At 46.8% G+C, this 24,406-nt stretch overlaps 1 protein-coding gene across 2 annotated transcripts in view; it reads left to right on the top strand.

The window, feature by feature from the left end:
• LOC119169872 (arginine kinase-like) overlaps nt 1–21,738 on the top strand; it is a 169,161-nt gene extending 147,423 nt beyond the window's left edge. For both annotated transcript variants that reach the window (XM_075886510.1, XM_075886511.1), the window contains 2 exons: nt 7,749–7,953; nt 21,170–21,738. In XM_075886510.1, the coding sequence (XP_075742625.1) occupies nt 7,749–7,953; nt 21,170–21,312 (348 nt within the window). In that variant the 3' untranslated portion in view covers nt 21,313–21,738. The remainder of the gene's footprint in view (nt 1–7,748; nt 7,954–21,169) is intronic.
• The last annotated feature ends 2,668 nt before the right edge of the window (nt 21,739–24,406 follow it).

Raw genomic sequence — 24,406 nt, 5'->3', positions numbered from 1 at the left:
TTATGATGCACTCGCGGCCGTTTTTTCTAACTCCACATATACAAAATTAGCTATTACGTGACGTCAATGGATGACGAAATGTAGGACTGGTGCAAACATGATAGTCATGACACGCCTGTTATGTAAGAATATGACGACATACCACGCTCATAGCTTACTCGCGGCCGTTTCGCTAGCTCCACATATGCTAAATTCGGTATCACGTTACGTAAATAGATGACGAAGGTAAACGACACATCGAAACATGATAATCACGACACGGAAGTCATGTACGGCATCATGTACCTCCTCCTCGTAACGTTGGGGTGATTTTTAACTGACATATAGACATTTCTCATTCGTGCTTCACATATTATCGATTTCTACTGTATGCGTGGAATCTGCCATTTTTTTTATTTATGATTATCGTGGTCGCGTTTCCTCCTCAATTCAAAAGAGTGCGCGCGTATCGCTGCTCTAGTTCAGCCTTGGACGTGGCTACATACTACTACAACTACTATTATTACTACTACTACTACTACTACTACTACTACTACTACTACCACTACGACCACTACTACTAGCACAAACATACATACATACATACATACATACATACATATATACATACATACATACATACATACATACATACATACATACATACATACATACATACATACATACATACATACATACATACATACACACACATACATACATACATACATACATACATACATACATACATACATACATACATACATACATACATACATACATACATACATACGTACGTACGTACGTACGTACGTACGTACGTACGTACATACATACATACATACATACATACATACATACATACATACATACATACATACATACATACATACATACATACATACATACATACATACATACATACATACATACATACATACATACATACATACATACATACATACATACATACATCACGGGCGCCAGGCCTAAGGAGCTTCGCCCCTAAACTGGACTGCTCACGCTGCACAACCGTTCACTGACTACCGGATCTTGACCTTCAAGGCTGTGATGGCACGGAATATCTCCTCTGCATTGTTGCATAAGGAAAATTCGCAGCGTGAGCGTTAAGTAAAAGCGGACTGCAAGTCTTTTTGTCTAGTCGGAGTCGGCTATTTTTCACTGCCCATTAGTAGCGATTTGCTTGTTCCTGTAGAACACACCAGTCTATCGCTGCATGCCTTATGCCTTGCTAGGCTTCCCTCGTGCGCGACGCCGCAATAAGCGTCAGCGCCAACGTCACCGCCAGTGTGAGTGGTAGTGTGGGCTGTTTCGCATCTACATATGATTCCCCTTAGCGGTAAATAGCGTAACTTTTCTCGGGTCTAGCGCAGGCGCATAGTCAGGTGAGGCAGGCGCACCCAGAAGAGCTACCCTACAGCCAAAGCGCTAACGAAATCACGAGGGCTGTTGCAACAAAGGTGTATGGAACTACTCTTGGCGGAAACATGAAAAAAACTGAGTTTATATAAACCATTGAGGAGTACTGGGATTATAACAAGGGTCCCGTGCGTGCCCGCTCAGTATTCTACCACTAGGCTACGCCGGTATTTAAACTCTTTTGCAAGCTGAGCCAAGGCAGGCTTCATGTTGGGAAATGAATAGCGTCAATGTGTGTGATGAAGCGTTTTAGAACAGCACAGGAACAACTATGCCTTACACAATCTAACTTGCGTAACGAGTTTATCGTCTAATGCTCTAACCTATAACAATAGCACTGGGAACAATTCTTCCTAGTCATCAGCCACAGCATTAAGAAAGTGCACAAATTTTTTGAAAGGTCTAGAAGGTACCAAGGACGCTTCATCGAAAAATAATGAATAATGGTACTGTAGATGCCTCCCTACTACAAAAAAATATTATTTATGGTGTAGTGGGTACCCAGAAAGTGTGCTTGTAGCAGTTACCCACAGAATATAGAAAAACTCCCAAGTATTTACCCAAAGGTGAACATGGTTAAGAGCGATTGCACGGGGTGATGCTATGAGGGGGAGTAAAGTTAAAATCCGTTGCCATGCGCAAGTGAATTAACGTAAACTTCCCCGTGTGATCACATTGCGATTTCCAGGAACCATTAGACCCTCTCGGGAAATCTTGGTGAGTTTACGCGCATATGTGAGAGTGAATTCGCAGTATAATGTTGTTTATGTCCATGGCCCCGCTTCGCCCGCTTGCGCTCGGCATCACGGGTCCCTCGCCGCGCTGCCTTGTCTTCAACCGGCGCGACATCTTCAACGACGCGTGCAATGCTCGCATTCGATTGCGTTATACTCCTTGTTGGAGGTATCACAGTCGAGGTTGATGCCTGCGATGGATCCATACCTATGACGACTGGCTGATTTTGAGAAAGGCGTGGCTGCGTGGGCGCCATGGAGTGGAGGGCGGAGCGCGCGTAATCACGTGGTGTGTGACGTCGCTGCGCCGTTGCTACGAATGCTCCTCTCCGCTCCTCACGCCGTTGCTAGCGGAAAGGAGGAGGTGCACCGCGGACGGCAGATTGAGGGTCGCTTATAAAGTGCATTCGCACATAAAAGGTTCTACAAACTTTGCTCTTCCACCTTTTGTAGTGGCAATGCTGCGTGTTCCACGCAAACCTGGCTTTTTTTATGCGGAGCATTTCTTAGCATGGCCCACACCCATGTTCGCCCACACCCAAAGTCGTGCACACCAACGCTCACGTCTCGCGTCTCGTGCTGCATTCTCCCGTCTCGAGCCGGCCCAGAAAGACACCGCTTTCTCGCCACTCAAGACCGACGCAGGCAGCGTCTACAAGTAAGAAAAAAAAATGAAAGCCAGAGCTGCACAACCATTCACTAGCCACCCAGGCACTGGATCGTACATCAGGAATTCAGTCAAGGGCGTCTTTACTTGGCTTTTAAATGTGAAGCAATTCTTAGCGAACTTCAGCGACTTTGAGCGTATCTATCTATCTATCTATCTATCTATCTATCTATCTATCTATCTATCTATCTATCTATCTATCTATCTATCTATATATCTATCTATCTATCTCTCTCTCTCTATCGATCTATCTATCTATCTATCTATCTATCTATCTATCTATCTATCTATCTATCTATCTAGCCGCCTACGACTTTTAGCTCTCCTGGCCATTTCGATAATGCTAATGATACCAAACTTGGTATGACGTAACATGACTGTAAGACGAGCCTATTTGACTAGTCATAACATAAAAATCTTGACATGTATGTCATGAATGTCATTATTTAGATTTCATGGTTCTGCTGCTCTTGCAGTAATTTCATTCACATGACATGTTGGAAAACTCTTATGGTATGACATGATTGCATGAAGAACGCAAACGACATACCCTAACATGAAAATCATAACATGCGCGTCATGTAACAACATAACTACATGCCGCGCTCATGATTCGCTTGCGGCCTTTATGCTAGCGTCACATATACCCAATTTGGTACTACGGTATGTGAAAGGATGACGAAGGTATGTGACTGGTGCAAACATAGTCAAGAGATGCGTATCATGTAACAACATGACTACATGCCACGCTCAAGATGCGCTGGCGGCCATTTCGCTAGCTTACTTATACCAAATTTGGTATTACGCGACGTGAATGAATGATGAAGGTTTGAGACTGGTGATATTATGATAAACATCACATGCGTGTCATGTAACGACAGTACTACGTGCTATGCGCATGATGCACTCGTGGCCGTTTCGCTAGGTTCACATGTACCGAATTCGGTATTACGTGACGCGAATAGACGACATAGGTAAATGACACATCCAGACATGATAAACACGACATGCGTGTCATGCAACAACATGACTACATGCCACACTCATGATGTGCTTGCGCCCGTTTTGCTATAGCTTCACTTATGCAAAATATGGTATTACGTGACGTCAATGGATGACGAAGGTATGTGATTGGTGCAAACATGATATTCATGAGATGTGTGTCATGTGAGCACATGACTACCAGCCACAGTCAAGGCACCAATACATTTCGACGTGATGCGGTGCGCGTGCTCGCCGGCGTTCAATTCGTTGCGTCACGCCGGCGTTGCAACGCCAGGCACCAGTCCTGACTTATACTCGGAGGCACGCACCGCGCTGCGTTGCTTCGACGCATGCGCATTTCAGCTTGTCCGCTGTCCTTCCATCATGAAAAGAAAGAGATGCAGTGTTGTCTGGGTAACGCATCGGCGTGAAATGCAGCATGTCGCATTTCACGCCGGTTGCTGTCGGGCCGCACCGACGGACACTGGTCACACCGGTCGTGCCTGGCGTGCTCGCCTTTTGCTAACGCAGCATCACTATGCCCGGCATGTGCGTGCGTCAGCGCAACATTGGAGTATATTGGGCCCTTAATGATGTGCTCGTGGCCGTTTCGCTAGCTCCACATATACCGAATTTGGTGCTACGTGATGTCAATGAACCACGAAACATATGAGTGGTGAAAACATAATAATCCTGTTGTAGCACCGAAAGGCGGGCGAGTTGGAACCTATCCATAGTGGGCAGAACCTATCCATAGTGGGGGTGTTTCCTTTTGTGCGCTGCCCACTATGGATAATAATCCTCACACGCGTGTCATGTAAGAACATGACAACATGCCACGCTCATAGTGTTCTCGTGGGCGTTTCACTAGATCCACATATACTAAACTTGGTATCGCGTGACGTGAATAGATGACGAAGGTAAACGACGCATACAAACATAATAATCATGACACAGAAGCCATGTACGGCATCATTTATTTACCTCCACCTCGTAACGTTGTGATGATTTTAAAGTGACCTATCAACCTTTCTCATTCGTGCTTGGCATATGATCGATTTACACTGTGCGTGCGATCTGTGAATTTTACGCATTCGTCTCATTTGACGCATTTATCATAGGAAAAGTGCTATTTAGTCGACTCATTAACACAATGCCAGGTGGAGACGTTACCTTAGTATTGGCCTCCATGTTATATAGCACTATCTATACCAAAAATAGCTATGCGTAAACTGTCCGTAAGCTCATGTTTTCCACTTACGCTCGCCCCACGAGAAATCCTGGTCAGCCACCACCGTAAGCATGACGTGCGTTGCGTCATGCCGAGCAGCGGTGGTCAATACATGTTGCGAGTAGGCTACCTTTACCCAAGTTTGTCTCCACTGAGTGACGGTACTCTTGGCTGTTCGACTGCTTTCTTTTATTCCGCTCTCACCGTTGCTCCACCACAAGCATGCGTGACCACAAGGGTTTTCTTAGGCGTTCGTATAACCATTGATTATGAACGTTAGTGATCGTAATGAAGGTGTATCTCTAAGTGTCAAAGAGGGTGTTTAAGACATATCGGTGAGCTAGTTGGTAAGACAACATTACAGATTATTGCTCTGCATACTATGGGTTACCCAAACAACACGCACGCAAAGGCATGACACAAGCGCTGAATAGCAGCGCTTCTATTGTCCTTTGGTGTGCATGTTCTTTGTGTGTGTGTGTTCGCTGCGATTTTCTTTCAATTGGTGCATTCACGTTAAAGGGCGTCGTAGCTCTCAGACACCAAAGACTTTGTTCGAGATCTCTCATATATACGCAGTAAACACTCTACTACTGTGCGTACAAGTTTCAATTTCATGTTATACTGACTCCTATGGCGCAGCAGTCAACCATGTCTTTTTTTCTTTGGCGTCTAATGGTGTTCATTTGCGACATTCTTTCCGTGACGGAAATCCGTCGCTGAAGTCCTGCTAGACCTCGGCCTAAAATATTTTCGTGTTAAACGTTCGGCCCAGTGGCTTGTACGTCTGCGAGGCAGAAGGGGAAGGTATCAGAATATTTCTATTTCACAAAACCTTCGTGAAATAGAACGGCCGTCTTCTTTGCTCTTGTCAATCAATCAATCAATCAATCAAAGAACTTTATTTTCACCCAAAAAAAACATTTACGGTGAAAAAAGGTGGCCGGGAAAAAAGCTGTCCAGTCTATTCATTGAAGCGTAGGTGACCCAAAATTCACGAGGTTTTCAGAAGCAAATAGAGAACGAGATTCGTCATGCGCGTCGACATACTCAGGAAAGCCTGTGGTTTTTTTTTGTTTTTTTTTTGTTGTTGTTAACTGTAGTTTGGTCGTGGTAACTGTGCAGCCTTGTCAGATTTATTTTCGTAACAGCGCTGAAGGTGTGCATTATGAGACGACGTCATAAACTTCATTCTCAACTAAACATAGCCTAGAATCCCGCTAGAGTACTGCCCGCGTTCTGCAACCTTTATGTATCAGCAAGAGGATACGACGGGGCTTCAGGCGATCGTTGGTAAGGCGGGCATTAGCGGCGAGCACCGCTTTGGATTCTTCAGTAAATAAATATATGTTTGCGCTGGTAAGTGTGATATATAATAAAGTTGACCATTCTGGATACGTGTTTAATCAATTTTATCTGTGAGTACTTACGCATTAATAATTCATATTGTTTCAATCGTAATTAAGGTGCCAATCAGAAGTAACGATGTCCGGCCACAATGAATAAGGTGCTCGGCTCCTGATTTGAAGGTTTCGGATTTGATCTCGGCCATGGTGGTCGCGTTTTGGTCGAAGCAAAATGTTTGAGACCCGTGTATTGTGCAATGTCAGTGCACGTTAAAAAACACAAACGGCTATGAATTACTGGATTCTTCCACTATGGTTTCCTTCATAACCGTATCGTGATTTTAGGACGCTCAGCCCAGAAGTGATTATTGAAAGTAACCTAACCTTTATTGAAATATATCATACTCAAAAATAATGTTACAACATGCCAAGTTGTGCCAACGTTGCTGTGCATCCCCTTGGCCCTCTCGGTTATCAATCAATAACTGAACGCCGAAGCACACCTTACTCAGAAAATCTTTAAACCCACTTAAGGAGTTCAAGTTTTGAAGGGGCGTAAAAGGCAAACATGAAGTTCACGTGCGTTGATGGAATAACGTTTTAGAGATTTCGTAGCACTTGTTTCCACCCCAACAAAATTCGTACTTTCAAATTTAATGACTTTATGGTGGCCCGCATATCATCTGCGCAATTTAAATGGCCCGTCTCCACGAATAGCCTACAGGCGTCAAATTCGCCATGAGCACACTATCTGACTGCCTGCGCTACGCCGAAGATTTGCCAAGGGCTTTAACAATGCGCAGCCCGAAAAACAAAATGAGCTGTCCTCGTTCTACAGGATAAACTGTTTCTTTCATGAATCAGACAAAATTCACACGGAGGTTTCCTTTTAGCCGTGGTTAGTTTCAGTGCTTGTGATTACTTGTACTGAGTTTTTAAAACGTCCTCAATATTTTGTTGCAAAATATTCTACTCGTGGTGCGAATCATGTGCTACCCTTACCTTAATTTATTGATAATAACTACACTACTGCGTAATTTTTACACTGTGAAACACTCATGTTCAAGTCTGACGTAAATTGTTTTCTGTCATAGGTGTTTGACAGAATGTTTTCGTGTTGTGTTGCGTAACTTGTAGCTTCACCTCGGTGGTACTGAGCCTGTGCATCATTTCAAAATATTATATCTTCGCATAAACATCACGTTGCCTTCACTTGTACCCCCATGCGGCTACTGCAAAAATTCTAGTGACGGCAATCGTTTTCCATAGCTAGAGCTGTAACATTTCTTTGGTAGTGCTAGTGGTGTAACGCGATCATCCTTCCTCCATGAAAAGCATTATTTCACTTCCGGCCGGTGCCTACGCAGGTATTCTCTCGGCTTGTGAAGGCCGTTAAGACCATCGAAAAGAAACTGCCCTTCTCGCGGGACGATCGCTTCGGTTACCTCACCTTCTGCCCTACCAACCTGGGCACCACCATTCGGGCCAGCGTACACATCAAGATACCCAAGCTGTCGTCCAACATGTCCAAGCTGGAGGAGATCGCCGCTAAATACGAGCTGCAGATACGAGGCGAGTAACAACCACATTTTTACGAATACTTTCTTGCCCCATTTAGTTTTCACTGTTAAAAACTGCTCCTACATTTCGAGACTCATTCGATCGCTTCTTCAGGGGGTGTGTGTTCGGCCGGCTCTAGTGCTTATTGGTAGTTGTCTGCCTCTCCATTATATTTCCTGTCACTGCGTTGATTTGAGCATTGATTCCGGAGGCCGTGTACTACATGCCGGTGGGGTGCCAATCCTTTATTTGTCAATACCAAAACTTCATTATCAGATTTCAAGGAATACGTCTTCTACAAGCCCTTCTATAATCTTGAAATTATTACGCGAGGAAGTAAAATGTGAAATATGAAATGTTATGTATTTCAACTGTACTGAAAGCGAGTATTATTCGTTCGAGCATTCAAGTTGCCTTCTTATTGCCGAATGGAACACGACGACTTCTCGCCATTCCTAAAAAGTAATTGGTTGATACTTTTTTGTTGATACTTTTTTATGATTACTTGGAGATTCGTCTTTATTACCAGAAAGATTTACATGTTTGTGTTGTCTTGTGTTGCAACCACATCATAGTGTAACATACAAACACAAGGGGGGAGACCAGATAAAGCGATTTAAGCGATCGACCAGATAAAGTAACAGAGACGCGCATCCGTCGGATCACTGCCGGCATCGCATTTATTGGCAAGCCAGCGCAACTTGAAAATGGAAAAATGAATCCCGCGCCATTACTGTACCACTAGGAGAGGCTGGTGGCAACGCTGGCGTTCTGAAAGCATGGCGGTTTTGACTCGCGAAAAAAAAATAGAAGATCCCACGTACAGTGCACGAATGATAGAAGCGTGATACGTAACTTTAAAATCAGCACAGTGTTAAAAGGTGGAGGTAAATTATACAGTACATGACTACCACGTCATGATTATCAAGTTTGGACGTTTCATTTACCTTCGTCATCAAACAACGTCTACTGATACCAACTTTAGTACATATAAAGCTAGCGAAACGGCCGCCAGCATGCTAAGAGTCATGTAGTCATGTTTTGCATGAAATTCATATCATGATCATCATATTTGGACACGTCATTTACATTCATTGTACATTTACGTCATGTAATACCAAATTTTGTATATGTGGAACTTGTGAAACAGCCGCGAGAACGGTATGAGCGTAGCATGTAGTCATGTTTTACATGAAACACATATTACGATTGTCAGGTTTGGATGTGTAATTTACCTTCGTCGTTTATTCCCTTTCCGTAATACCAAATTTGGTACATGTGAAGCTAGCGAAACAGCGGTGAGCGCGTCATAAAGAGCCCAATATACTCCGACGCATCCTTGACGCACGCGCCGGCTGGGCGCAGTGATGCCACGCTAGCTGAATGCGAGCACTCTATAGTGTGACACCAGGCGCGACTGGCGCGACCAGCGTTCGTCGGCACGTTCTGGTGGCAACCGGCGCGGAATGAGACATGCTGCATTTCACGCCGACGGCGTTACTTAGACAGCACCGCGACTGCCTCTCTTCGTGAAGGAATATCGCCGTGTGCGCTCAAACGTGCATGCGTAAATGCAACGCAGCGCGGCTCGCGCCTGCGAGTATATGGCATACAGATTCACAATGAAGGTCAGTGGGGAGATCCACTGATCTCTACTAGGGGGATATCGGCGCTTGGCGTGGCATAATCGGCATGACGTGATAAAACAAACGCCGGTGCGCGTGTGCGCCGACTCATGTCGAAGTGAATTGGCGTAAATTAGCGCAACGGCGGTGAGCGCGTTGCAAAGGGCCCATATACCTTCAGTGTGGTGTGTAATAATGTTTTTACACGACACGCATCTCATGATTATTATGCTTGCACCCGTCACATACCATCGTCATCCATACACGTTACATAATACCAAATTTTGGCATATGTGAAAGTAGCGAAATAGCCGCGAGCGCATCATGAATGTAGGACGTAGTCATGTTGTTACATAACACGCATGTCATGACCATCATGTCTCAACGTGTCATTTGACTATACGGGTGGTAATACAGAATTTGGTACATGTTAAGCGATAGATAGATAGATAGATAGATAGATAGATAGATAGATAGATAGATAGATAGATAGATAGATAGATAGATAGATAGATAGATAGATAGATAGATAGATAGATAGATAGATAGATAGATAGATAGATAGATAGATAGATAGATAGACGGACGGACGGACAGACGGACGGACATACGGACGGACGGACGGATGAACGGATGAACGGATGGATGGATGCATAAATGAATGAATGGATGGATCATGTTTGCGTTTGCACCAACCAGTATAATGTTTGCACCAACCACATATCTTTGTCATTCATTCACGTACCGTAATACCAAATTTGGTATATGCGACGCGAGTGAAATGGCTGCAAGCGCGCCATGAGCGTGGCTTGTAGTCATACTGTTAATGACACGCATGCCATGATTTTCATGTTAAGGTCGGTCACTTGCGTTCGGCCTGCAATCATGTCATACCACACCTGTTTTTCAACATGCCATTTGAACGAAACCACCGCAAGAGCTGCAGGACAATGAAATGTAAATCATTACATTCATGACATACAGGTCATGGTTTTCGTGTTATGACTAGTCAAATATGCTCTTCATACAGTCATGTTGTGCCATACCAAATTTGGTATTGATACCATTCTCGAAACGGCCAGGAGAGTTGAAGGTCATAGATAGATAGATAGATAGATAGATAGATAGATAGATAGATAGATAGATAGATAGATAGATAGATAGATAGATAGATAGATAGATAGATAGATAGATAGATAGATAGATAGATAGATAGATAGATAGATAGATAGATAGATAGATAGATAGATAGATAGATAGATAGATAGATAGATATTCTCACGGGGTCGTGACGTGGCCGAAGACGGGAGACTTTGTGTTAGGATTTAACTGTTTATTTGGGCGAACCTGTGCCCGGTAAACGGAAAGTCCAATTACAGCAGCAGTCTCGCACAGATAGCAGTCTCGGACTGATAGCGGCGAATGGAGCGTCGGCCTTCGATCAACAACTCACAAGCGGCGAAGTGCGTCGGAATTGATACTCTTGCCGTCGAATGTTCTAGCGTTATCGCTGGCGGTGGCGTAGGTTCCAGAACAATCTGCACCGTTCGCACCGTGGGCGTGATCTTATGGAAATGATCTACTACAGTCCGGAACCTTCTCGAAAACTGCATGCGTGGTTTGCACTGAGAATCGTGTGGTGTTTTGGGACGATAACAAAAACTTGGGAAATGGAACGTGGCATTGCCCCCCTCTGAAAAAAGGCATCGTCCCGATGCTTTAACTAAAGATGAAGGTACAATAATAATGCAAGAAAGTACAATGAATAAATTACAATACAACAATAATACAAAAAATACTGTTTCAGATTGTTAACGCGCATGAAACGGCTTGAGGCGCGCGACATGGACGACTTCAGGTCGTGATCGGCGTCGTTGAGAGTTCGCGATGCCGTCGGGGACAACCTTGTAATCAAGTGGGCCGAGACGTCGAACCATCCTGTACGGTCCGAAGTACCGTCGCAGAAGCTTTTCACTTAGTCCACGTCGGCATATCGGCGTCCACACCCAAACACGTTTACCGGGCTGGTATTTAACGAAGCGTCGTCGAAGGTTGTAACGGTGGCTGTCGGTCGTCTGTTGATTATTGATATGGAGACGCGCAAGCTGTCAGGCTTCTTCGGCGCCTCGAAGGTACTCGCTCACATCGAGGTTCTCTTCGTCGGTGACGTTGGGTAACATGGCATCGAGCGTCGTTGCCGGGCTCCTTCCATAGACCAATTTGTATGGAGATATCTGCGTCGTCTCCTGCACCGCGGTTTTGTATGTGAAAGTCACACACGGAAGAATAGCGTCCCACGTCTTGTCTTCGACATCGACGTACATTGACAGCATGTCGGCGATCGTCTTGTTAAGCCGCTCGGTGAGGCCGTTGGTCTTTGGGTGGTACGCTGTCGTCCGGCGGTGGTTTGTTTGGCTGTATGCCAAGATCGCTTGAGTTGAGTCGGCAGTGAATGCCGTTCCTGTGTCGGTGATAAGGACCTCCGGGGCGCCGTGACGTAGGACGATATATTTGACGAAGAACTTAGCTACCTTGGCTGCACTGCCTTTTGGCAGGGCTTTTGTCTCGGCGTAGCGGGTGAGGTAGTCGGTAGCTACCACGATCCACTTGTTTCCGAAAGCCGACGTCGGAAACGGCCCCAGTAGGTCCATACCAATCTGCTGGAAAGGTCGGCAAGGTAGATCAATTGGCGGCAGAAGTTCCGCTGGCCTTGTCGGGGTGTCATGCGTCTCTGACAGTCCCGTCATGTCCTCACATAACGAGTGACGTCGGTGGTAAGATATGGCCAGTAGTACCTTTCTTGTATCCTCACGAGCGTACGAGAAACACCAAGGTGCCCTGCCGTCGGAATGTCGTGCAGGGCGTGCAGGAGTTCTGGTCGCAGAGCTGAAGGCACCACAAGGAGGTACTTAGCTCGAAGCGATGAAACGTTTTTCTTTTGTAGAAGACCGTTTCGTAGAAAGAACGACGCAAGTGCGCGCTTGAATACCTTCGGGACTTCGGCGGTCCTGCCTTCGAGGTATTCTATTAGGGCCTTAAGTTCCGGGTCGGCCCGCTGTCGTTCAGCGAAGCCGTCGGTAGTTATCGTTCCCAAGAAGTAGTCGTCATCCGGGTCGTCGGGTAGTGGTTGGTCGACAGGCACACGAGAGAGACAGTCGGCGTCGGAGTGTTTTTTGCCGGACTTGTAATAGACAGTAATGTCCTATTCATGAAGTCTCAGGCTCCATCGTGCGAGGCGACCTGAAGGGTCCTTCACGGTGGCTAGCCAACACAAGGCGTGGTGGTCGCTCACAACTTTGAAGGGCATGCCGTAGAGGTAGGGGTGAAACTTCAACGTCGCCCAGATGATGGCGAGGCACTCCTTTTCTGTTGTGGAATAATTTGCTTCTGCTTTGGATGGCGATCGGCTGGCGTAACTAATAACCCTTTCAAGTCCGTCAGCCCTCTGCACAAGAACGGCGCCAAGACCTACGCTGCTTGCGTCAGTATGTATTTCTGTCTCGGCGAATTCGTCGAAATGGGCAAGTAACGGAGGCGTCTGGAGGCGATGTTTAAGCTCCTAGAAAGCGTGTTCCTGTGGCGTTTCCCACTTGAACTCCACGTCGGCCTTGGTAAGGTTAGTGAGAGGATCGGCGATGCGGACGAAGTTTTTCACGAACCGCCTATAATAGGCGCGCAGGCCCAAAAATCGGCGTACGGCTTTCTTGTGAGTGGGCGGCGGGAAGTTCGGCGATAGCGGCTGTTTTCCGTGGATCGGGACGAACTCCAGACTTGCTGATGACGTGCCCTAGAAACAAGAGCTCCTCATACGCAAATCTGCACTTTTCTGGCTTCAGTGTGAGTCCAGAAGTCTTGATGGCTTGAAGTACAGCTTCAAGGCGCCGAAGATGCTTGTCGAAACTCGAGGAAAACACGACGACGTCGTCCAAGTACACAAGGCAAGTCTGCCACTTCAATTCTGCCAGTACTGTATCCATAACGCGTTGAAAAGTTGCAGGCGCTGAGCAAAGGCCGAAGGGCATCACCTTAAACTCGAAGAGGCCATCCGGTGTTACAAACGCCGTCTTCTCTCGGTCTCTTTCGTCGACTTCGATTTGCCAATAGCCAGTCTTGAGGTCCATTGGCGAAAAGTACTTTGGCGTTATGAAGCCGATCAAGTGTGTCGTCTATTCGTGGGAGAGGATACACGTTCTTTGTTGTGATTTTGTTCAGGCGGCGATAATCGACGCAGAAACGTAGGGTCCCATCCTTTTTCTTCACTAACACCACGGGGGATGCCCGTGGACTCTTGGACGGCTGAATAATGTCATCCCGCAGCATTTCATCAATTTGTCTTTTCATGGCCTCACGTTCTCGCGTCGAAACCCTGTACGGACTCTGATGGAGTGGTCTGGCATTTTCTTCGGTTATGATGCGATGTTTCGTGATTGGGGTCTGCCGAATTTTCGATGACGACGAAAAGCAATCTTCGTATTGCAGGAGCAGGGCCTTGAGCTGTTCTTGCTTATCGTTCGGAAGTCTGGGATTGACGTTGAAAGCTATGGGAGGGGCTTGGTTCCTCTGAGCAGGTTCCGCAGAATCGGCGAGGGCGAAAGCACTGGTGGCTTCGACAATTTCTTCGATGTATGCGACCGTTGTTCCTTTGTTCACATGTTTGTACTCATTGCTGAAATTCGTGAGCATAACCGTTGCTTTGCCTCTCCGCAGCTCTGAAATTCCTCTTGCGACGCAAATATTTCGGGTGACCAACAGATGCTGACTGCCTTCAACGACGCCAAGTCAGGTGATTTAGGAGCGCCGACTGAAATAATGACGCTTGAGCAAGGCGGAATGGTGACTTGTTATTCCAGCACATTCAAGGCATGGTGTCCTGACGGCGTGCGCGGCGGTAGTGCTTCTTCTGTGGATAACGTTATCGACTTTGTTTTTAAGTTGATGACAGCACCACGGAGGCATAAGAAGTCCATGCCAAGGATGACATCTCTCGAGCAACGCTCTAGGACTACGAAGTCTGTAGGATAAATACGGCCGTTAATGGTGACTCTCGCTGTGCAGATTTCTGCAGGCGTTACGAGATGACTTCCGGCTCTGCGGATTTCAGGGCCTTTCCAAGCTGTCCTAACTTTTTTTAACTTCGCGGCGAACGACCCACTGATGACAGAATAGTCGCCTCCAGTATCGACGAGAGCGGTCACACTGTGGCCGTCGATACGAACGTTGAGGTCGCTAGTTCGCTGTCTCGCATTACAGTTAGGGCGTGGCGTCGGGTCACGGCTGCGTCGGCTTGTTCCGCTGCTTCCATATTGCGTCGTCAGGCCACCTTCGGTAAGTGAGCTTTCCCCATCAGGGCTTTGCCTGGTTGGCGTTGCGTTCGGAAAGCTCCGTCGCGGCGTCGTCGTCGTCGGAGGATCTTCGGTAGTTTATCGCACAGCAACCGCACCTCCACCGGTTGCTGCCCTTAGTTTCCCGGATACGGGCTAGGAGACCGGCCCCGCGTTGGGCCAGAGTACTGCCGGTGGTGCGGTGACGTGCGGCGGCTGGGCGACGGCGAACGCTAAGGGCTTCGTGGTTTCCACTGAGTTTCTGTCAGGTAGTCGGTGATGTCACGTGGTCGTTCTCCTGGCTGTGGACGTGGTGCATTGACGGCGAAGCCACGCAGTCCCATCTGTCGGTACTGGCAACGGCGGTATGTGTGTTCGGCCTCGCCGCAGTGGTAGCAGAGCGGGCGATGGTCAGGGGTGCGCCAGACGGCAGTCTTTCTCGGTGCACTGCGCTGGGCCGCTGGCGAACGGTATGACGTCGATAGGGGTGGTGGCGGCGGTGACGTCTGTCGACGTAAGTGCGATGGGGCGGCGTTTTGGCGTAGACGGGGAGGAGCGTTGTGGCGCAGTGCAGCGGCGTAGCTCATAGCTTCCGGCTCGGGCAGCGGTGCGTGGGGAATTCGAAGCGATTGCCGAACTTCTTCTCGCACAATGTCGGCGATTGAATCCACTTGAGGCTGCGCCGAAAGCTAAAGCTTGCGCAGCTCTTCCCGCACGATCGCTCAGATCATTTCACGCAGGTCTCCGGAGTTACTGGCTTGAGCAGCAGCGCAGTCTGCAGTCAGGCGACGATTATACTGTCTGGTGCGCATGACCAGGGTCTTTTCGATAGTGGTTGCTTAGGCTACAAATTCTTGGACGGTTTTCGGTGGGTTTCTCATCAGTCTCGCGAAGAGCTCCTGTTTGACCCCTCGCATGAGGAAACGAACTTTTTTCTGCTCAGGCATGTCTGGGTCAGCGTGACGAAATAGTCGGGTCATTTCTTCTGTGAAAATGGCGACATTTTCATTCGGTAGTGTACCGGGTCTCTAATAAAGCAGCGGCCCTCTCTTTGTGAGCGACGCTCGCGAACGCTTGCAGGAATGCACCGCAGTAAACATCCCACGTTCGGAGCGTGGACTCCCGATTTTCGAGCCATGTCCTTGTGGTGTCTTCCAAATAGAAGAACACACGACGCAGCTTTTCGTCATGGTCCCAGTGGTTGAGGGCGGCCACATGGTCGTATGTTTCTAGCCAGGACTCCGGGTCTTCGAACGATGACCCATGGAAAATTGGTGGTTCTCTGGGTTGATGCATGACCATCGTGGGCTGGGACGCTGCGGTTGTCATTGTCGCTGCAGTCGCGGTCATGGCCTTGGTCTTCCGCGCCTTGTCTTGTAGAAGCCCGTACTCCGGTGGTAGACCTTGCTGTCGGCGGCTTGTTCGCTGCTCTTGGTTGGCGTTGGTGTCTTCTCCGCGACGTGGGCTGGGTTCACGGCTTGACGGGGGCGTCCGGTACATGAACGAAGCAGCACCTCTACCAGATGTCACGGGGTCGTGACGTGGCAGAAGACAGGAGACTTCGTGTTGGGATTTAACTGTTTATTTGGACGAACCTGTGCCCGGTAAACGGAAAGTCCAATTACAGCAGCAGTCTCGCACAGATAGCAGTTTCGGACTGATAGCGGCGAACGGAGCGTCGGCCTTCGATCAACAACTCACAAGCGGCGAAGCGCGTCGGCAGTTATACTCTTGCCGTCGAATGTTCTAGCGTTATCGCTGGCGGTGGCGTAGGTTCCAGAACAATCTGTACCGTTCTCACGGTGGGCGTGATCTTATCGAAATGATCTACTACAATCCGGAACCTTCTCGAAAACTGCAGCCGCGGTTTGCGCTGAGAATCGTGTGGTGTTTTGGGACGATAACAAAAACTTGGGAAATGGAACGTGGCCATAGATAGATAGATAGATAGATAGATAGATAGATAGATAGATAGATAGATAGATAGATAGATAGATAGATAGATAGATAGATAGATAGATAGATAGATAGATAGATAGATAGATAGATAGATAGATAGATAGATAGATAGATAGATAGATAGATAGATAGATAGATAGATAGATAGATAGATAGATAGATAGATAGATAGATAGATAGATAGATAGATAGATAGATAGATAGATAGATAGATAGATAGATAGATAGATAGATAGATAGATAGATAGATAGATAGATAGATAGATAGATAGATAGATAGATAGATAGATAGATAGATAGATAGATAGATAGATAGATAGATAGATAGATAGATAGATAGATAGATAGATAGATAGATAGATAGATAGATAGATAGATAGATAGATAGATAGATAGATAGATAGATAGATAGATAGATAGATAGATAGATAGATAGATAGATAGATAGATAGATAGATAGATAGATAGATAGATAGATGCGCTTGCAGTCACAGAAGTTCGCCAAGAAATGCTTCGCATTTGAAACAAGTCATTCGGTCGCTTCTATACCATGCTTTTGGCGCGTTTCATGAAGTAAGTAGTGGTATTTCATCAGTCCCATTTGCGAAATGAACTTCTGATGAGCTGCGCATGCAACCATGAATGAAATGTGCTGAAATAAGACGTTCATACAGTGAGTGAATATGGGAAGAAAGTGCTTCATTAGTCGTAAGCATGAACTGGAGTGCTTCCCAGGAAGGACCGTCCACTCAGCACAAAGGTTGCAATCTGCAGCAAACACTTCACAGATTAGATGATTCGTCGTAAATGTAATTTTCGCTGCACGAGTATTCATTTTATGTTCATGCAACACAATGATACGTTTCAAAAAGTAGTGTTTTTTTTCTGTTATAGGCGTAGCGAGCTTTTTTCTTTAATGTATTACGTTGGGCAATCGTTGCTTTTTGTGAGCTAGTTTCCAGCGGCATTCCTAAAAAGGTCCGCCAATTGTTCTATGCGAGAAAAATTCTGTAATCCTCATATTGTGCTAAGTAAAAAGGTCTGGTGAAATCAGCGAGCCGATGCGCGCAGGATCCCCCATAAACATCTCTCTTGAGGGGTAATCTGCCGGTCGTGAGCTTTTCACCATGTAGTTATTAGAGCCGCGAAAATGAAATTTGGCGCTACGCCGAACGGTATCTGTGTAATGCACGCCAACAAATTGGTCAAGGTATATAAGTGGCTACTTCTCTTTTTACGAGAAATTAAGCGGCTTTGTTCAAGCTCCTCTCGAACAAAACAAAGCAACAAAGCATGTGCGTCCCGCAATGCCGTTTACGCGTTTCGAGGATCCAGCTTGCCGATACGAGTGACCAACCTGCTATCAGCAAGTGCACGAATACTAGCGCATTTAAACAAAGAACTACTTCGTACGAAATTTTAGAAACCGTGTTAGGTATGAGACTATCTGTTACGCCTCAAGCAGTACCTTACTTCAAAGGACGTGCGAGAACCACTTCAAATATTGGCATGCGTTCTAGAGAGAGGCATGTATAGAGCATCCTCTCCATGTGACTCAAGACCCGTCATGCTTGCTGACCGCAGTAATCAATTTTCACTCTTCGGCAGGAACAACGCTATTGTGCCATTTAATTCAAATTTCCCGCGAAAGACTGGTTGTTATAGCACTGCCTTTTTCTCCCTTGAACTTGCTTCTACTCGCTCATAGGTCCGTGCTACCGGCAGCGGGCCGGCGGTCACGCATCGCTGTTACTTTATCTGGTCGATCGCGTCTCGCGAGTGTCTCCACCTAAAGAAGAGTCTGTATCTTACACCATGACACACACCGTGTACGATTGCAACATCGACAAGTTTTCATCACGTTATCTTTTTTTTTCAAAGCAACAGTCTGTGTGTGCTGTTTACGCAAAGATATAAAAACAAGTATGTTGCTACTAAGTCTTCATACACATTTTCGCTGCACTATCGCTAACAAATACTTAGTACTCGGCACTGCATACTCATGAGCGTTGAAGGCTCCTTACCTCAAGTCGCATAAAGTTATCCACGCTCAGGTAGGTATAGTATGTGCTTAACTAACTACGCTTTTGTTTTGCATAAAACGTTTACGAGCGGCAGCCTTTAAAATCGCTAACCAAGTTAATCCTTCAAAGATAGCGCCACCTGTACTAAATTTAAAATGTGTGAGCAGCTATACCTCCCAAAATGTACGACTAGGCTGCAAAGGAAAGTAGAATAAGTTTGTCACAAATATCACTTCCAGCCAACTTCTTCAAACCAATAAGAACTGGTGCCTATTTACCTTGACACCGCCTTCAGGGCTCTTTTTGTTTCTTATGGGCTGAATGTGAACTAATGCCGAGGGCAAATTCATGAACTGCTTCGTGAAATCATTAGCCCAGTAAAAAAATGTAAAAGAACAAGCTTTATGCAGCTCAACCTCAATAGCAACTCTATGGGGCGAAATACTCCAGAGCAAAAACGTATTATTAAGATGCACACAATAACATAATTCTCAAACAAATTATGAAACTCTCTAGAGCGATGAACAAGTGGTTCAGTTTTTAATGCATTCGCATTATGTAGGAAGTTACAAAAAAAGTGACAACTTTGCCGCAAAGGTCAAGCAATGAACGAGATATCAACAAATTGGAAGGACACGCAAAGAATGACAAGCAGATCTGAACGTTCCAATCCCCTCACCACGAAGCAAAGTACGCGAAATTAGAGCGTGCGCCACCGCGTCGTGACGATCTGGTGACACGCGCTCGTTGCGCCACCTCGATGAAAACACGCTAGTTCCTCGGGATGATCATCGCCAGCGGTAATTGATTTCATAAAGAACTTGCTGTTTGAACTTTGAACGAAATGCTGTTTCGGAGTTCAGTGGCTAACGCCTCACTTTTACAAGCAATAGGTCAGTCGTTCGATTCCGCGTGCTGGAGTCTTCTTCCGGATTATTTTTTTTTCTTGCACTTTGATAATAGATACGTATATATATATTCTGTGAATGACGCCGACGTTTACGCCAGCGGCAAAATCCAGTCGAGAGTGTCTATGTAATTCTTATCGCAATAAAAACAGCTTTTGGGGCCCGCATTTTTACATTTAGGTTCACGTTATAGAGCCCCAAGTGGTTCAAATTTCTGGAGCCTTCCACTATGGCGTTTTTCACAGTGATATCGTAATTTTGCGAAGTTAAAACCTAACAATAAATATACTATACAAAATTAATTATCTTCATGTCTCCCGAAGTAGCACAGCGCTGCCATAGGAACCATAAATCTGCGTATATAAACAGCTGGAAAATAATGTTTTCCGAGAAGTATAGAATGTGGGCCCAGTAGGTGTTCATTGAAAGTTTCCAATAACGCAAAATTGACGAGACGCCAATGGAGACGACAAATACAACAATGCGCTTGTATTATCACTCTTTCTAGATTTCTCGTACATTTCGCCGTCTGTAAGCTTTTTGAAAGAGTTTTATTTTTTATTAACTAACGCTGCACGTTAGTCTCGTGACGAGTGCTTCCTTCTTTTGTTATGCCATTGTAATCATGCAGAGTGCGCAGTTTACAAATACTGGAAGTGGAGGTAGCTTATAGGCCCTCAACTAGTAAAAATAAGATGCACTGACGCTGGCTAAATGTAAGACAAATAGGTCCCACGTGTGTAATCAGTCTTTCTTCTTCTGTGTGTTAGGCTCCTGCGGGGACAGTAGTGATTACTAAATTGCGTCCCTATCATTTACTTGGAAATTGTGCTGGGCAGACAAGCGTGTTAAATGTCTTTCTGTAGGTTGCCTTTTCGTACTGATTATGTGTCTCTTCAAGGCATGTCCAATACAATATCAATGGTGATTTCGCTGTTGTTTTATTGAATGCGTTCGCTTGACTCTCTAGTGCATATCAGGTATACCGGTGGGGAGGTGGCTGACGTAATTTATTGTTGTTAGCAGCACCTGTGTGAATACCACTCTTCCTCTTGTCCGTCACGCAATTCGTAGCAGTATGACCAACCAACAAGCTCGCGTCACCACCCTCGTCGTGCTAGGCAGAGTATCAAGTGAACGTGTAAAAAGACACATAAAAAGAAGTGTCATTTTTTTCACCTACCGTTAGCCACTTCAGACGTATAATCTTCTTGTATTCTATATTAACAACAGTGTCAATGTTCAAGCCGTGATTTTGCTGTCGTATTTCCCGAAAACCTGCATTCAGTTAAACTGAAAGATTTCTCTGTTTAAGCATTTGTTGTAAAAATGTGGTTATAGCTAGAATGTTGAGCCTGCTGCTACACAGAGCATGCGTGTACTTCTGCCAGGCACCCGCGGAGAGCACACGGCGAGCGAGGGAGGCGTCTACGACGTCTCCAACAAGCGCCGTCTTGGCCTGACCGAGTACGACGCTGTCAGGACCATGCAGGACGGAATCCTGGAGCTCATCAAGCTCGAGAAAGCTGCCTAGAAGCCGAAGGCATCACCCCAAATTTCAGACGCTCATTCGAAATTCAGGGAGCCGAGCAAGCTGACGCCCGTCATGTAGAAAATTTAAGCCATTTGATAAACGAAAGGTTTAGTTCAGAGTGTCACCACCGATTATTTTCATTGAGATCGTCAGCGATGTGCGCTAAATTAAATCTTCTACCGAAGCCATATAAAGCCACTTGTGCTACTAACGTATTATTTATACAAAGGTGTTAAATGGGCGCATGTAGTGTTCTTTGCTACACTTACATTTTTTTTTCAATAACAGCACCAGGTGTTATTACTGCCCTATGTATACGGTTGCGGAAAGCGCTTTACTCATGGTGAAAACGTAGCTGCTGTTTTAGTAGCAACGGTTTGTGTAAATGCCGATAGAAAAAATAAAATACTGATTTAGTTATTGCGCTTCGCTAAATCCTGTGTTCACTGCCAGTGGCATACCAACTTTATCGCGAGGGATGAGCAAAGTTCTCCTCCCTCAACTCGATTGTATATATTGACGCGTGTCTACATGTGGACGATAACGATGATGGGGCGTTTAGTTGGCACGAGGTAGTGGGCCTCTGGCTTCTCTCTAGGCCGAAGAAGACGATCTTGTGACTCAGCTGTTGAGGACACGCTGCTTTCGTCGTCCCAAGGTGTATCTGTGTTTTATTCGCGTTGTACCGCGATACTGGTGGAGGGGCTGGGCCGCAACTCTGTCTGATGCTCCACACGCCCGCTGGGAGCCGCTCATCGAGTCCAGACGTATTGTCACCTGTAGAAACACCGGTGCATCGCTCCAGTCGACGGTTGCGATGTGTCGCGCCAGAGCTCACTCACTCGCCGGAACCTGCTAGGCACCGCACACCTCAACCAATGGCCAACGCAAGGCCGCAACAGGTGCCCCAAGGCAGCTTTCCGCCGCACCCATCTCAGGTGACCCTCTTTCAACCCCTCGTTTATGATCGCTTTAGTGGCGGTGCCCATGAAGACGTTCACGACTGGCTTGACCACTACGAGCGTGTTGCCAAGGTAAATCAGTGGTCGGAACAGGAAAAGCTTTCACGCGCCTATTTCTACCTTGACGACGGTGCTCGTACTTGGTATGAGAATAGAGAAGGCAATCTTTCAGCTTGGCCTCACTTTCGACAGAACTTCGTGGATACCTTCACCAATGTCGATCGAAGCGACCGTGCGCAGCAGTTATTGGAGCTACGGGTTCAAAAACCCAACGAAACCGTTGCAATGTTTGCCGAGGACATGACTCGTCTCTTTCAACGAGCTAACCCGCACATGACGGAAGATAAAAAGTTGAGTTACCTCATGCACGGTGTCAAGGAACAGCTTTTTGCCGGGATACTGCGCAACCCTCCTAGTACTGTGGTTGACTTCATTAAGGAGGCTACGATTATCGAGCGGGCCCTTCATCAACGCTGCAGGCAATGTGACCGCATGTCCTGCAATGTCCCAATCAATGTTATCGCCATGACGTCTGAGAGTCAGAGCTGCTTGCGAGACTTCATTAGGGAGATAGTTCGCGAGGAACTACAGAAGTTGCGGAATCCGGTTGCTGAAAATCCCATCGCGTCGATCGCTAAAGTCGTACGCGACAAAATCCACCAAGCGCTGTCTACGGCTAGTCCTGATGCTCAGCAGCGTCTTATGAGCTACGCTGCCGCTCTCCGACGTCCACCACCCGCTATGCCGACGCTGTACCACCAGGTGCCGATGGCCCCTTCGTATCCGCCGCAAGACCAGACACAGCATCAACCACCCGCGCTACAGCCATACAACCAGCCGTCCACAGCCACCCCATGGGCATCGACGCGTCCACCGACCCGGAAAACAGATGCATGGCGCACAGTGGACAGACGTTCACTATGCTTTCACTGCGGAGGTGCAGGACATATTGCCCGTCATTGCTGGCATCGAGGTGATTCATTCCGTCCTCATCGACTTTGGTTTGACGGTCGACGTGCCAACGACGAATACACTCTGCGCCGTGACAACACCTCTTTCTAGGGAGCCCGTTCTCACTTTGAGGACGACTCTACCACTGCAGAAAAGGCAATGCCTGCTCACCCTCCTGGTCCAAGACGTCGGTCCCGCTCTCTGTCCCGCGCGCATTCGCCTTTGTCGCACCGCCGCACCTACGCGGACCTTAATACAAGAAGGTCACCTAGCCTGCGCCAAGAAAACTGAGAGCGGTGACCTCCGGGGGCAAGGTTGCAGGCCATAAAGATGACGACAAAAAGCCCCCACAGCACGACGTCATACAGCGGTAAGCCGTGAAAACGATGAAATTGTGACTGCTGACCTTAGCGTTCTTCTTGACGGCCAGAAAGTAACAGCTTTAGTCGACACTGGTGCCGACTTCTCCATTATCAGTCAGGACCTCGCCGACAGCCTCAGAAAAGTGAAGATGCCGTGGATGGGTCCTCATATAAGAACGACAGGGGGCTAGTTATTGATGCCCTCTGGAAGATGTAAAGCAAGAATTGACATCAGACATTCTACTTTCACTGCGTCGTTCATCGTTATCGCCGCATGCTGCAGAGACGTAATTCTTGGCATGGACTTTTTACGGGAATATGGTGCCGTCATCAACATACTAGAAAGCTTGATTACGTTTTGCAACAGTTCGGGCTTACCCAATTCTCCAGAGGCGCGACCAAATCAACTGCGTCTTACTGATGACGATGTGGTTCGCCCCCCGAGGTCATGCACGCTTGTTTCTGTGGCCGCCGCTCCTCAGTTTGACGCCGAAGGAGTCGCAGAACGAATAAGCTCGCTGCTCTTCACCCACGGTATTTCTGTCGCACGAGGTATCATCAGAGTTGCTGCTGGACGCACGGCCTTGCTGCTGACCAATTTTAGTGCTCAGCGCCAGCACCTTCCTAAAGACATGGCTGTCGCTTACTTCGACGATGTCGTACATGCCGAAGGCTGCTTGGTGGTAGTCGACGAGTCGCTAAATCTTGATTCAGCGCCTGTTCTGGGCGTTAGCATTACTTTGCCGAAAGACGACCGACGCAGACTCCTTGAGCTACTGGCGAAATTTCAAGACTGCTTTTTGACAACATCAAGAGTTG

Source organism: Rhipicephalus microplus, chromosome 2 (genome assembly GCF_043290135.1).
Source record: "Rhipicephalus microplus isolate Deutch F79 chromosome 2, USDA_Rmic, whole genome shotgun sequence".
NCBI classification, from domain to species: Eukaryota; Metazoa; Arthropoda; class Arachnida; order Ixodida; family Ixodidae; genus Rhipicephalus; species Rhipicephalus microplus.
The sequence above is the reverse complement of the archived record's forward strand: the minus strand, read 5'-3'. Positions and strand labels throughout refer to the sequence as shown.